The 15284-nt window shown below is 40.8% G+C and overlaps 1 protein-coding gene across 1 annotated transcript in view; it reads left to right on the top strand.

The window, feature by feature from the left end:
* VWA8 (von Willebrand factor A domain containing 8) overlaps nucleotides 1–15284 on the top strand; it is a 355373-nt gene that overhangs the window by 329622 nt on the left and 10467 nt on the right. The window contains exons 41-42 of the mRNA XM_058670689.1: nucleotides 5709–5834; nucleotides 8115–8273. Of these exons, the coding sequence (XP_058526672.1) occupies nucleotides 5709–5834; nucleotides 8115–8273 (285 nt within the window). The remainder of the gene's footprint in view (nucleotides 1–5708; nucleotides 5835–8114; nucleotides 8274–15284) is intronic.

The following is a 15284-nucleotide window of genomic DNA, read 5'->3' as shown; positions in this document are numbered from 1 at the left end:
TATATATATATTTATATATTATTTAACTATTTATATATATTTATATTACTTAGATATATATATATTTCTAAGTAAGAAGCTTGGCACAAGCTATATTTTCCACAGACTTATTCAAATACCCTCATTTGTAGTCATTTTCAAAAGACAGTGATCCCCAATAATTCTATAGCTTTTTGGTCCTAAAGCATGGCTCATAGACTAGCAAATCTTTGCATCATATCAAAGCTTAGTGCTCAGATACCACCTGGAATTACAAATTACATTTTAACAAGATCCCCCACATTGATAGCATACACATAAAGTTTGAGAAGCCCTGTTCCCCATTAGCTGCAAGCTAGACTCAAAGGTGTATTTTGTCGGGAGCACTGCACGAGTGCCCTGCCCTAAAATAATGACTGGTTCAAGGCCAGGAGGCAGCAGGAAGACAGGAGGTCACAGGTGAGGCGGATCTGCCTCCTTTCCAGGGCCTGGCACCCAGTGGACCCACGGGAATGCAAGTGATGGGAGTGAGAGCTGAAATTGCTATGGCAATAAGTATAGTTATTGTTATTTTATAGGCTAGCCTGTTTTTGCAATTTTTTGGAGCATAGAAAATGTAGCTGTTTTAGCCACTTTTATAATTTTTAGCTAGAGGAATTAAGGATGCTTTTATTAAAGAAAAATGTTTTTGATTATTGTTTTATTTATGGGGTTGCAGGGTCTATAGTTGTAGAGGGATTTAATATTTGTAATTTTTGTTTTTAGATTATATTTTTTCCCTTGTAAACTATTTTCTTATTGAATAATGGGCAAGTTGTAGAAATAGAAATGTGGTAGGAATGTATTACTGATTAGCAGGTAATCGCATGTGCCTTGGCCTTGGAGTCCTGGCTGCCGCTCCATGGCTACTGTTAAAGAATGAATAATGGCTTGCTTTGAAGAATATGAATACAGTGTTTTAAAGAATTATCTCTGGGGACACCTGCTTAGCCCTGAAGTGCAGACGGAATGACCGAATGTCTGTACATGCCCCCTTGGTCTTGAAGTAAAAAAATAGAACAATTAGTTGCTTGTGCAGAAGCTTGTGAGGTTTTGAGTAAATAAAAAGGACAGCTTTTTCTTGGGCTATTGTGAGAACGCACCAAGTGTCAGTGTGTGTGTCTTTCTTTATCGCCGACTCCACGCTCCCTTCCCGAGCTCCGAACTCTCGGCTGGAGCTGGACTCCGGCAGTATTTCATTAAATTATTGAAGTTTTTTTAGAATTCTCATGTGAAATAAATAATTTTATTTATTTTGAAATGCAAATATCACAAGTTTATTGTATGGAAATTTTAAAATGCAGAAACTAAAACAAAGGGAGCCCACTTGTAACACTGGCATTCCATGCAGGCACTGATTCGTATGCCTGCTGCTCCACTTTTAATCCAGCTCCTTGATAATGTGCCCGGGAGAGCCACGGAAGATGGCCCAAGTCCTTGGCACCTGCAGCCACGTAGAAGGTCCAGAAGAAGTTCCTGGCTTGTGACTTCAGACTAGACAGTCTTGGGCATCGCAGCAGCTGAGGAATAAACCAGTGGATTAAAGATCTTGCTCTTTCTGTCTTTGCCTCTCTGTATAACTTCGGCTTTCAAATAACGAAATCTTTTATAAAAAATTAAGAGAGGAAAACAGTAACACTGATCACCTCACAGTTCCAAAATAACCATCACTATTATTAATATTTTGGTTTGTTTCTTCCAACATAGTTTTTCATATATATAATGTACATGCAATATACATTCATATACATTGAGATAATTGTAAATGTACCTGCTTTTGTATCATAATCACTTAACATCTTACAGTAAACATTCAACTTTCATTCAACAAACACTGTATCAAACACCTACCATGTGTCAGCCTTGTTCTGGATGCTAAGGTTACAATCAACTAAATAAATAAGGGCTTTTTTTCCAATACCCTTAATTCCTGAGTCAAAGTGACAAATAAAGCACTTATAAATGGCAATAAGTGTGAAGAAAATCTAGCAGGTTAATGAGTTTTTTCTTTCAAATATTTATTTATTTAAAAGGCAAAGTAGCAGAACTTCCATAGTGGCCATAATATTAATTTAACGTGCTATGCCACAATCCTTGCCCCAGTTTTTTAGTCTTATCAAAAACTGTGATAGTACCTGCATTTCTGATTTGTTTAAATGATTAGGTATTTTACATAACCAAATTGCATATTACTTGAAATTTAGCAACTTCCTTTGTACTTCTTGAGTGCTAAACAAAAGTAATTCATTACACTTGAATTTGTCACCCCAACTTCTAGCTTTAAGCATTCTGTGATATCTTTCATGAAATGTGGAGTTGTCTCCTCTCTTTAATTGTAAGACCTTGCCTGTAGCAAACAATCCTATATGCATATATCCTCCTGGCAAATTTAAACCCAATTTTCTCTTGAGTGGTGAGCCTTATTCTTTGTAGGAATATATTTGTTTGAAGGTTCTATCAGCATAATAAGCCATATGCTTCTGTAGCAGTAAACTGTTTCAGAAGTTCATTTTTAAATTCCACATATTTATGGAGTGCAGTGTGATAATTAAGTACAGAGTATAAATGTGTAAAGATCAGATCGGGGTCATTAGCATTTCCACCTCCTTAAACATTGATCATTTCTTGTGATGGAAACCTTGGAACTCCACTCTTTCAATTCTTCATAAAATGTACAATATACTATTGTAAGCCATAGTCCCCCTAATGTACTGTCTGGTTTAACACACCAGTACTGCAGTGTATGTTTTTGATACCTGTGTCAAAGATGAGTTCGCTGTAAATATGTATGTGAACTTATTTTGGGGATCTCTGTGCCATTGGTCTATATATCAGGTTTTTATGCCAGTATCACTTCATTCTAGTTACCACAACTTTGTAATGCATTTGAGGTAAGGTATTACGTTGCCTCCAGCTTAGTTCTGTTTTGATCAAGATTTTTTTTTTCTAAGCTAGTTGGGGTCTTTGTGTCTTTGTATGGATTTTAGGACCTTTTTCTGTGAAGAATGCCATTAGTATTATAGTGAGGATTTCAGTGAATCTGTACATTGCTTTAGATAGTATGAGAATGGTAAGAATATTTATTCTTCCAATCTGTGAATGTGGAAATGTTGTAGATCTCATTGCAAGTGTAGTCATAGCCACAATAAAATATTCTACTTTACTTGTGATGCGTTTGCACTCTAAACTTCATTGCTTTGCTCATTATTCTAATACTCTATTATAGTAGTTTTGAAGCCATTTCAAATAATAATTAGGAATTTTAACTGAAGTTAAAAGTGAATTGAGCCATCGTCACTTCTCAGTGGAAATAATGAGACGATACCTGTCCTGCTCTGCCAAGATTATGGGTACATCCTTGCAGTTACAGTGGCCAAGTCACAATCACCCTCTCTGCCTGTTATCTTGGTAGGGTTTATTTTTTTTTCCATCTTTGTAAGATATACTGTTAGTAATTAGAATATTAGCATTTTATGTTTATTTGATTTCTACATCATGGAGTTTTAAGTTTATTTTTACCATGTTGTCTACAGGATTCACAAGAATTACTGCATCTATACTATTGCAAAGCTGAAAATATTCTATAGGTTTACATGGGGAAGCATCACTGATGAAAGAAACTATAGTAGCTAATGGACTTGGATAGCAGTGCTTGGGGTCATTGCCTTGTTGATGTATTTATGAAACTGGATAACCAATGCTCAATGATCTCAGTGGTCTTATGTAACATGTCATTTAATCATGTGAATTCTAGTCCCACATTCCTCTTAAATAGTTCAAGAGCCTAACTTTCTTGCTGATTTGATGGCAGCCAGCTGCTGCCACCATTTTCTTTCTGTTTCTCTGCTGCTGCTTTTCCCAGACACACTTGTCAGTGAGAGTCCATGTTCACCGAGGAAAGGCTTCAAACAGCAGTGTTCTTTGGCTTGCTACCGCCAACATTTGTAGAAAGTCAGCACTGAAAGATGCCAAAATGCTCATCCACAGTCACTTTTTCCAGCATCACTCCCAGCCACAGGTCAGGCCCAAGTCAGAGTCACTCAAGCAGCAGGGGGGACCTGAGGAGGACGGTGCTGTGTGATCCCAGCTTTCTGGGCCACAGACCAGTAGGCATGCAGCAGCCTGTACTCACCCTTCTCTATGCATCTGTGTGGTGCACCTCACCAAGCTTTGTATGATTGCTGTGTTCCATGTTTCTCTGGCAGCGTGGGGCTCCTACCAAGAACATGCTCCCAAAGAACACCAGCTGGGTAGTTCTGGAATTAACTGCCCACTCGAACTGACATCTTCATGCTGGCAATTAGGAGTTTCTTTCCCCTGATTTTATGTGTGCATCAATAAGGTTGTATCCAAAAGTGGTAATTTTGTGCCAGTTCACAGCAAGGGCATCAGAAACAGGGAGATAATAAATATACCAGAATTGTAACGCATAAAGCTTCATTGTATATGGCTGATATACTCCAGAAATAAGCATCAGCTACCTGCCACTTGGCTTTGTACTTTCCTCTTTTTTTTTAAACATTTATTTACTTATATTTGAAAGTCAGGTGTTACACATAAAGGAAAGACAGAGAGAAAGTTCTTCCACTGTCTGGTTCACTTCCCAAGTGGCCACAATGGCGAAAGCTCAGCTGATCTAAACCTGGGAGCTAGGAGCTTCTTCCTGGTCTCCCACATGGCTGCAGGATCAGAGAGACAGAGAGTATATCTGACTTTCCAATAAAAATAAATAAATCTTAAAAAAAAAGTAAAGAGGAGACCACAGAGAAAGGTGGTTTACCTTTGGCAATCCAGACAGGATGATGAGGAGCATGCTGTGTGTCTCCAGAAAACACTGTCTAGTTTGTATGCATAGACATATTTTAGCTATTCTTGCCACTTTTTATCCACAACATAAATATAGTCATCAACTGTAATATAGATTCACCTTGATGGGGATATTATAATTTTTCATCATTTACCATTTTCTTAGCTGCCCCCAACCCTCCACCCCCACTTGGCATACTCGTAAGCTATTGTGTCAAAACGTTATATGGTAGGGGGAGAAGAAACCTTGGGGAGGGCATGGGTAACCCCAGAGCCTATGGAACTGTATCATAAAACAAAGTAAAATATTTTTAAATGTGAAAAAAACTGTTATATGGAAATATCTTTAGAAAAGTAACTCAGAAGATTTCTGAGTGTAGAAAGCCAGAGATGTGACAAATAAAATGCTTACCTACTATTGTTTTCATCTGCTTCCCTCTGCACACCAAGTCACAGAAAAGTTAAACATTTCTAAAGATTACATTTTTTCTGAGCTCGCGGACAATATTAACAAATTCAAGCTGATGATTTTGTTACCTTATAAATTTTGCAGAAGCACCGGGGCAGAAAATCTGTAGGAAATGCATCACCATTACATTTCCAAATACTGAGCATTTCTGCAGGGATTCATTGGCATACCGTCTTCCTGTTCTTGTGCACTTTGAGTTCATTCCATTGTTTCATATGTTAAGGCAATTAAATGTGTTCAAAATCCACACAAAGGGCATGTTTCTGTCAGCAGAACAGATACCATTCCATGGATTCCAACAGAACCTCATGTATTGAAAGGATCCCAGTGTGCATCCTGTTATTCATGTACAAATTGTCAGAGACCCTTTGCAGAACTAATTAAACTAAGAGGTTATGTGTGTGTGTCATTGTAGGCAAAAGGGAAAGAAAGACAGTGGCTGAGACACCAGGCTACTGGCGAACTAGATGATGCTAAGATCATTGACGGGCTGACAGGAGAAAAAGCCATCTACAAGCGCCGGGGCGAGCTGGAGCCGCAGGTGAGTCAAGCCTTGTGCAACTTTCTGTACAGAAACCTACTTCCTCAAGTTAGGTCAAAATACCATAAGCCTCAGAAACCTTGCATATGACAACCATGGAAAGAATTATGTTTGAAAAAGGATTATACACATCAAAGTACCATCAGGAAACATATGGAATGCTTGAATTGATAAATTCTTGAATAGATAAATGCTTGAATTAAGAAGATAGTACAAAAACTGTAGATAAATGCAAGGGTGAGGCTTAGAAATGTCAATCAGTGGATTTTCCAACGACCTAGTTGTGCTTGGAGTGGCGAGGTTGGCAGCAATTCGTGACTGCTGAACTATCAAAACCACTTGAGCAGGACCCTCAGAGCATGCCCTACATCAGGGACCTGGGGTAGGTGGGAGACTGGGTGGGGCTTCTCCAGTAATATCCCCCTTTATCCCAGATACATGAAGGAAACAATGTAGGAATAGTAGTCTTACCCACTTTCCTATAGCCCTTGAACTTTTTAAACTGTTTAATGGTTATCAAAACTATAATAACAAAAAAGAATAACAGAAATTAAAAAAAAAAAGAAAAGAAAAGTCCAAGACAGTCACTCAGAGCTGGCAGTAACAGCAGTGATCCTAGCCCAAGGACTAACAGGGCGGAGCAAGAAGGCAGTGACTGAAACCCAGAGAAGGGGACCTGGGGCCCCCGGAGAGAAAGAGCAATCCATGGGCCACAGCAGAGAAGGAGGAGCCAACCTCACCCTCATCTCCTGCCAGTGCCCCAGCAGAACTCACTGCAGTTCAGCAGCCAGGCAGCAGCTCATGCAGACACAGAGGTCAGCTCAGCACAGAGAAGCTGAGTAGACTCAACATGTCTGCCAAGCCCAGGGAGTTCTCCCGGTGAAAGCAGTAGAGACATCTTGGGAGTTTCCTTCTGTTCTGTCACTTTAAAGAATTGTGTCTATCACATCCCTGAGGAAAATTCTAGAAATTAGGGAGTCTGCCTTTACCAAAAGTGGTATATGAAGTTATTGACAGCCATTACTTTTAAAGTATTTGCAATACTAAGGCCAGAAAAAGAAAGGGAAAAAAAAAAAAAAAGGAAAGGCAACACAATGAAATACCGAGTCTGGTGGAGAGCTCTGTGATTTCCTTTTCCCTGAATGAGCAGAACTGCTGAGTGGGCCCTGGGAGCTGGGGGGTTAGGGGCTGGCAGAGCAGGGAAAGTCACTTAAATGTTTATTTGAAGAGGCTCTGGTGGCAATTTGGGAAGTTCTGTCTGTGGCATTGGTGTGAGTCAGCTGCTTGCTTCCCTGACTCCTTGTGGTCGACACATGTGTTTGAGTACATCTGAGATTCCAAGTAGTCATGGAAACATATGTGACAGTGATCTCAATTTAGACAGAGTCAATATTATTTTTTGAAAATGAGGTTGAATTTACCTCAAATCATTATTCTGTAAACACCCAGAGTATTTTCTTCTGATTACTAACTTTCCTTATTAATTTCCATTTATTTCAGCAAGTCTGTAACAACAGAATCATCTAGACTTTTTTCTATTGGTCAATAAAAGGGGCAGACACTCTCTAAATCCTGCAGATTGGCAAGTAGGAGTTCAAAACCAAACCAGATCTCCTACGTTTTGCCTTTTAATTGGCAGTTGCTGCTGGACAGCAGTAGGATACCACTTTCTTGCTTTGCACTGCCAAGCAGAGAGAAGCAGCAGTCCAGCAGCTGGAAGGAAGAGAACACTGAAAGCTAACTGAAGCCAAAGGGGTTTGAAAAGATTCTCCTTAGCTTCTCTGCGGAACCTGCGTCACCTACCCATGTTTTAGGGATCTGATATTTAGGCTTTAACATGCTGCCGTCACCACACAGCAGGTTCCAGCAGCATCAGTGTAAGCCTCCCTCCAAAATAACATTCGTTCTTGCTCGGGTTACCAGCTCCAAGGCATGAAGTCAAAATGACATGTTAGGGCTTCTGTATTTCCAGGTTATCATTTTTATGGTGTCCTATTGGTTTTTTTAAACTTTAGCCTTCATAAATCAGTGTTACTAAACTGGATTGGGCCTTGACAGAATTGTATCCCAAAGGAAAGTCTTTTCCATATGGCCTTGATTATCAGCACAAACCTGGCATCCTCTTTACTGAAATCCAAATCCGTGGATGCCTTTCTACGTGCCAGGAGGACCCTGTTCAGCGCCCAGCCTCCAGCTGATCTCATGGGCCACCAGCTATAGGGGATGTGTTGGTTCATGGCTTTTTTCTATCATGCCCTCCCCTCTCTCTTGTTCCCTCAGCTGGGCAGCCCGCAGCAGAAGCCCAAGCGCCTGCGCCTGGTGGTGGATGTGTCTGGAAGCATGTACCGCTTCAATGGGGTGGATGGCCGGCTTGAGCGCTCCATGGAGGCTGTCTGTATGGTCATGGAAGCCTTCGAGAACTATGAGGAGAAGTTCAAGGTAATGACATGAGCGGAGAATGACCTAATCTGGCCAGGAATCAGGCTGTGGGCTCCACGCAAAGCAGGCTAAGCTCTCCATCCCCTCCTGGCTCACTGATCTTTGCAGTGCACAAGGACCTTTTGTTTTATCTGTTAAAGTAGGAAGGAAGCAGCCCCATGAAGGATTTTTAAATTCATTTTTAATTAATGTATTTACTTGGGAGGCAGATTTATTGATATCAAAGTTCAGTTCAGAGAAATGATGGGTATACACATACATGTAAAAGATACACAGTCTGTCCATAGATAATCTAGACTTTATTCGGGATCAAACATGTCCTTCAGAAATTGGTGGTCTTAGGTCAACACCATAGCTCATGTCCCAGAGTCATATCTCTGTTTACTATTGATACAAGAAACTGGTGAATCCCAAACCTTTGGCCTGATTAACTTCAGCCCTGCTAATAAGGCTGCTGTTCCTGGCATCTCCTTGCCCCAGATAACTTTTCTAGAATGGACTGGAAGGGAGCATCAGGCAGTGGATGCAGTAGGCTGCTGAACTCTGGCAAGTACAGGATACGAACAAGTAAGGCATGGACTTTCCCGGCTCAGAATAGCTTTCTTTGCTCCCTTGAAGAATCAGAATGTGTTTCCCTTTTGTGATTAGCGAAGACCATGGAACCCTTCAAGATTTACCCCATTGGTCCTGGTTGCCAGGAAGCTCAGAGTCAAAATCAAAGACTGTCATGATTTTGTTGTATCTCATGTTCATAGGCCTTTTCCTTTCCTGGGCTCTCCCTCCCCTCGCATGTAAGTCTTCCTTGATTTTTACTTCTTACTTGTTAAAAATGTTATGGACGTGCAGAAAATATTTAGAAATGTTTTGGAACCTTTCTAGTATGAGGTGGAGTATAAGGCTTAAATCTCTTTGATCTCTGGTGACCCATCAATAGTTATACATTAGCATGAACTACCTGCATCCTACCTGAGATGTTAAAATCTCTGGGTTCTGCTACTAGACAAGCATGAACACCTCTCTGGAGATTTTGATTTTCATGTTCTTTAACTCTCTCTACACTCTTTGGATATTTTAACCCACTACATACCACAGCAAATAAGCCCACTATTAAATTAGTGACAAATATGCCACTATTGAAGATTGACAGATTCCTTGTTATCTGAGATGAAACTGGGAGGATTCCTGTCTTTGAGAGTAGAACTACTCTGACGTGTGAAGTTACGCTTTCCAAGTTTTTAAAAAGAAGACTTGTCAGGACTGAACTATGAAGTTGGCTGATACAGCCTCCCAGGACTGCATGGGAGACAAGACAGAGGGCAGAGGGTGGCAAGGCACACAGGGAATTCCCAGAGCTGTTCTGATGCCTTCAGGGAGAGAGGATGTGGCAGCCACCATGGCTGAGGGCTGCATGGTACCTCACACTGTGGAGTTAGGACAGGATGCCTGTCTGTCCAGGCCTCACTAGTAAAAGCCTATCAAACGAAAGAACTATTTTTGTTAAGAATAAGATTGTCATAAAAAATGAAAAAAAAAAGAATAAGGTTGTCATCTTTCATTCTTTCTTTTTATTTTTTTCAGAGTCAGAGGCAGAAAGACAGAGAGCTCTCATCTGCTGCTTTATTCTGTAAATGCCCACAGCCATTGGCACTTGGCCAGGCCAAAGGCAGCAACTCAATCCAGATCTTAACATGGGTAACAGGGGCCCAGCCACAGCCTCCTTAAAGCCTGCCTTTGCAAGAAGCAGGAGCCAGGGGGGTGACTAAAATGTAGGCACTCCAGCATTGGGCACAGCTATCCTACATGGCGTTTTAACCATTTCATCTGCCACAACAGTACTCATTGGTCTTGGAGTAAGCACTTGACCTAATGATTAAGACGCTAGCTGGGAGCATGATGGCCCAGCACATTAAGCCGGCACATGCAGTGGTTGCATCTCACTTGGGAATATTGGATCCGTTGTTTTAAGATTTATTTATTTGAAAAGCAGACTGACACAGAGAGAAAAAGAGAAAAAGTAAGGAGATTTTCCTATCTGTTGGTTCACTTCCCGAATGCCCACAACAGCCGCTCTGGGACATCTAGGCCAGAAGCTGGGAACTCCATATGAAGATTATACATGGAGAGTCTCAGTAGTCTTAGAAACAGAGCAGCCGGGACTGGAACCAGCACTGCAGTATGGGATGCCACTGTTGGCAACCACTGAAGAATAAAACAATGAATGGAAGATCTTTCTCTTCCCGTTTCTCTTTTTCTCTTACTTTCTCTCTTTCAAACAAATAATTTTTTTTAAATCCTGCTTTTAAAAAAAAAAGATGTCAGGCCTGGCATAATGGCTCAATGGCTAAATTCTCACCTTGCAAGTGTCAGGATCCCATATGGCCACCAGCTCATGTCCCAGATGTTCAGTTTCCCATACAACTCCCTGCTTATGGCCTGGGAAAGCAGCGGAGGATGGGCCACAGCCTTTAAACCCAAATGGGAGGCTCCTGGCTTCAAATTGCCTCAGCTCCGGCCATTACAGCCACTTGGGGAGCGAACCAGCAAGTGGAAGGCCTTTGTCTCTCCTTCTCTCCATGGATCTGATCTGCCTTTCCAATAAAAAGAAATACATCTTAGAAAGAGAAGAAGCAGCCGCCAGTTGGGACACATGCATCCTATATTGGAGTCCTGGATTTAAGTGCCAGTTCAGCTTCTAATTCCAGCATACTGCTAATGTATATCCTTGGGACCCAGCAAGTAATGACTCAAGTACTTGGGTGCCTGTCATTCACATGGGAGACCCATTTGAGTTCCCAGCTCCTGGCTTCCACCTGTGGCATGAACCAGCAGATAGAAGCTCTGTTTGTAACTCTGTTTCTCTCCCACTTTATCTGTCTGTCTGTCTTTTTCTTCCACTGCCTCTCCTGTGGACCAAGTATATACATAATTAAGGAAAAAATTCCTCTATCCTTCAGTATAACCACAGAAATATTTGAAAGACCACCACAGTAGCATCTCACTAACACATCTAGATACACATATCCAGGGTACAATGACTTTTTCAGGACTTGAAGTAGCTTTAGCATTTTTTATGTTACATTTTTAATAGAGGCTACTTTGATGAGTTTTAGTCTGTGCATTTTCTTATAAACATACATTTTAACATTTACTGCGTTTGCATTTTGTCTAAATATTAGGAGTCTTCAAAAAAGTTCATGGAAAATGCGTAATAGAAAGATACTAAGCCTGAATTTCAAATTTGTCTTCACCAAAATAGGCTTATTTTTATTCTCTTTTCCATGTTTTGTAATATTTTCTAAGTTTTTAATTATTTTTAAGAGATTCAAGATGGTTTGTAGATTCTGTTTTCCATGAACTTTTAAAAGTACTTTCATGTATACTCTTTCATTTAGAAGTAAATTAGACTTACACCATCCTTGTGGCACAGTGGTTTGAACCACCACACTGGATGCCTGTGTCCTGTAACCAAAGTGCCAATGTGAATCCTGGAACCTTTGCTTCTGATCCAGCTTCCTGCTGGTGCATCCCATGGGTAACATCAGGTGATGGCCACTTGGATGGCAGTTCCAGGCTCCTCACTTCCAGCTGGCCCAACCCTGGCTATTGGGGGCATTTGAAGAATCAGTCAGCAGTTGAAAGATATTTCTCTCTGCTTTTCAAATATATTTTTAAGTAAGTTATAATCATCATATTGTTTTCATTCTAGCTACTGTATTATGCTTTATACTTACATTTCTCTGAGAAGTAGAGATGTTCCCTAACACAATTTCAATACTATTATTGTCAGTAATTACATACTGTCCTATCCAACCCTAGTATTCCGAAAAGTCCCAATAATCCAGAAGCCAGTAAATGTCTACATCTTACTTTTGGTTATAATGTCTCCTTAACCTCTTTTAATCTGAGACAACATCTCCCCTTCCACTACTACTATTTGCTTTTAATCAGTCACTCTCCTGAATGTCCAAATCAGTTGTCTTGTTAGACTATCCTGATTCTGGATTTGCCTAGTTATTTTCTCTTGGTGATATTTAACTTGTCCTCACATCCTCTCTATTTCCACAACTCCTACAGTCCTTCCCTCCACATCTGAAACACTAGGGACTGTATCCTCTACCTGCCCACCTCTACCAACACATCTATGATTCTGAGTGGCCCCATGCCACCCATCTGTGTTGGGGCTCCCCAGGCCTCCTCTATACAAGAAAGGAGAAGATGGGATGAGCTACTTCCATTCTATATATAGTGTTTAGGGCAGAGGTAATAGGTATACAAAGTACAGAATATAAAACATGGAAAAGGAGAAAGAGTGAGGAGTACACTTCCAACCAACCTCTCGCAGCTACCTGCTCCTCTCTCTCATACCAGCCATGGTTAGTAGATATTCTGATCTCTTCTCAGCAATACTTGACCAACATGTCAAGTGGCTGCATACCATGCACTCTGCTCTGTGCCTTAATGTTATATGATCAGATCAAACTCATTTATAATCCCCCTGTACTTTTCATTTTCTCATTTGTGAAAGAGAGATAAGGACTAGGAATAACTAAGGGCATGATGTAATGTAAAATATAAAATGACCCTTGAGCTGGTGACAGTGACGAATTGCTAAAGAAAAAGCTGTACTGCGTAGCCCAGAGAAATGTCACATGTGGGATCTTCAGGAATCCCACAGTGTGGTCTGAGATGACTTGGTCCCGTGTTCCAGATGGTTCTTAATGTGGCTATCTCTCAGTGTAAAGGTGTCTGGTCTGTATGTGCTTTGAAGCCTGGCCTGGGGATTTGGACTCTTTCACTTGACACCTACATGATGTTTTCCTTGATTTGGGCTCAGCTCTGGGCCATGGGTCATTACAGCCTAGGTTCAGAAGGCTTTGGGGAAGTCAGCCTCCATCTTTTCTTCTACATTGTGAACCCAGGCCAAACCACAGAAACTCTCAAGTGAGAATACTAAAAAAAAAAGATAATACGGTGCTAAGATACATGTCAAAGATATTTGGAGTTTTTAAGTTTTCTTTAATTGTTTTACCAACTGGAGTCACTTAGTCTCAGAACCAGCGTTCACAGCAGGTCACTTAAGATAGGAGTAATATCTTCATTTATGATCAGCAAAATTCTAATTTTAAATTTTTGTTTGTTTGAAAGTCAGAGAGAGTAGCAGACAGAAAGCTTCCGTTCACAAATTTACTACCCAGATACACACAGCAGTCCTGGCTGGGCCAGGCCAAATTAGGGATATGAAACTCTTCCAGTTTCTCCTGCTGGTGGCTGTAACCCAAAGATTTGAGTCATCACCTGCTACCTCCCAGGATGCATCCAGGCAGAAAGCTGGAATCAGAAGTGAATCCAGGACCCTAACTCAGGCATATCAACATGAGATACCAGCATCTCTAATGCCATATTAGTCACTGTACCTACTGCCTGTCTAGCACAGCTTTTTGTGGTCATAGAGCAATTAAATACTGGAGTAAAAGACCAGGGTTCAGTGACCATTTTATTTTAGTTAGGGCACATCTGTTTGTCCTTCATGATTTCTCTAAGTATTGACAATGTCTTCATGTAATCTTGAATTGGGTTTCCTTTTCAAAAGCTCATTCAAAAGCTCAGAATGTCTTAATTTTTTCCTTCAAAATAATACAAGTTTAGTAAATATTTTTTCATTAAGCACTGAAATAGTGGTGCCAGAAAACAGATGTATTTTAAAACTAGACTTGGGCAAAAACAAAAGGACCTCAAATGTATTGTTTCCATGAGCGAAACATAGAAGTCATACTCAAAGACAGCGGCTTTCTAACCGTGTAACAAGGAGGCCATGAAGGGTGTTTAGGGGGCGGGATGAGTAGGCCCCTCTTCTTATCCCAACCTCCTGTCCCACTCTATCCAGCACTAGTCCTACTAAAAATTTTAAAAATATATATTTCACTGCTAAAAAAATGTTTTAAAGGAAAGAGAAAACCCTTGTTGCAGAATCAATGCTGATTATTGTAGATTCTGAGAGCTTCCTTTTTGGAAAAAATATTGTCAGCCCCCAGATTTTGATCCTCTGCTCAGTCCTGGGTGGGAGAAAATGAGCACAGGTGTTCCTAAAACTAGCCTAGTGCTTATCCCATGGATTGGGTGTACCATGGAGTTTCCATGGAACCTTTTTTTTTTTAAAGATTTTATTATTATTATTGGAAAGCCGGATATACAGAGAAGAGGAGAGACAGAGAGGAAGATCTTCCATCCGATGTTTTCACTCCCCAAGTGAGCCGCAACGGCCGGTGCGTGCCAATCCGATGGAGGGAACCAGGAACCTCTTCCGGGTCTCCCACACGGGTGCAGGGTCCCAAAGGTTTGGGCTGTCCTCGACTGCTTTCCCAGGCCACAAGCAGGGAGCTGGATGGGAAGTGGGGCTGCCAAGATTAGAACCGGCGCCCATATGGGATCCCGGGACGTTCAAGGCGAGGACTTTAGCTGCTAGGCCATACCGCCGGGCCCGTTTCCATGGAACCTTAAAGAATATTAGAAATTCTCTCATCATCCTCTTCATTTTACAGAGAAAACCAAAACAGATTAAAGGTCATACATTTAGACTGTGAAAAACCTGGACTTCTGACATTTCAGAGCTTATTCTTAGCAATTTTATGCATATTCCTTGCAACCATTTGCTTTCTGCCCAATTACCATTTTTTAACCTGTAATTCAGGAGTACATGTATCATTTATATAAAGTGCTGTCTTTTCTCAGGCCATTCCCATCCAATGGAAAGATAATACATTAGTTTTTCTCAAAAATATCTTGGTTATGATGGCTGGGTTAACTATCAGAGGGACATAGAAAAACATGACTCACAAACCAACACCTGCTAGGAAAAGTCCATCAAAAACTTGGTTCAGAGTCTGCAATTAACCTTTTCTCAAGGTCTCAGGGAAATGTTTCAAAGGCTTAGAAATGGGCACTAGGTATTCCATCAGGCTCAGGCTTAGGTTAATTCTTACTGGTATGCAATAAGAACCCAAGAAGGGTGTA

Source organism: Ochotona princeps, chromosome 12 (genome assembly GCF_030435755.1).
Source record: "Ochotona princeps isolate mOchPri1 chromosome 12, mOchPri1.hap1, whole genome shotgun sequence".
Taxonomy (NCBI): domain Eukaryota; kingdom Metazoa; phylum Chordata; class Mammalia; order Lagomorpha; family Ochotonidae; genus Ochotona; species Ochotona princeps.
The sequence above is the reverse complement of the archived record's forward strand: the minus strand, read 5'-3'. Positions and strand labels throughout refer to the sequence as shown.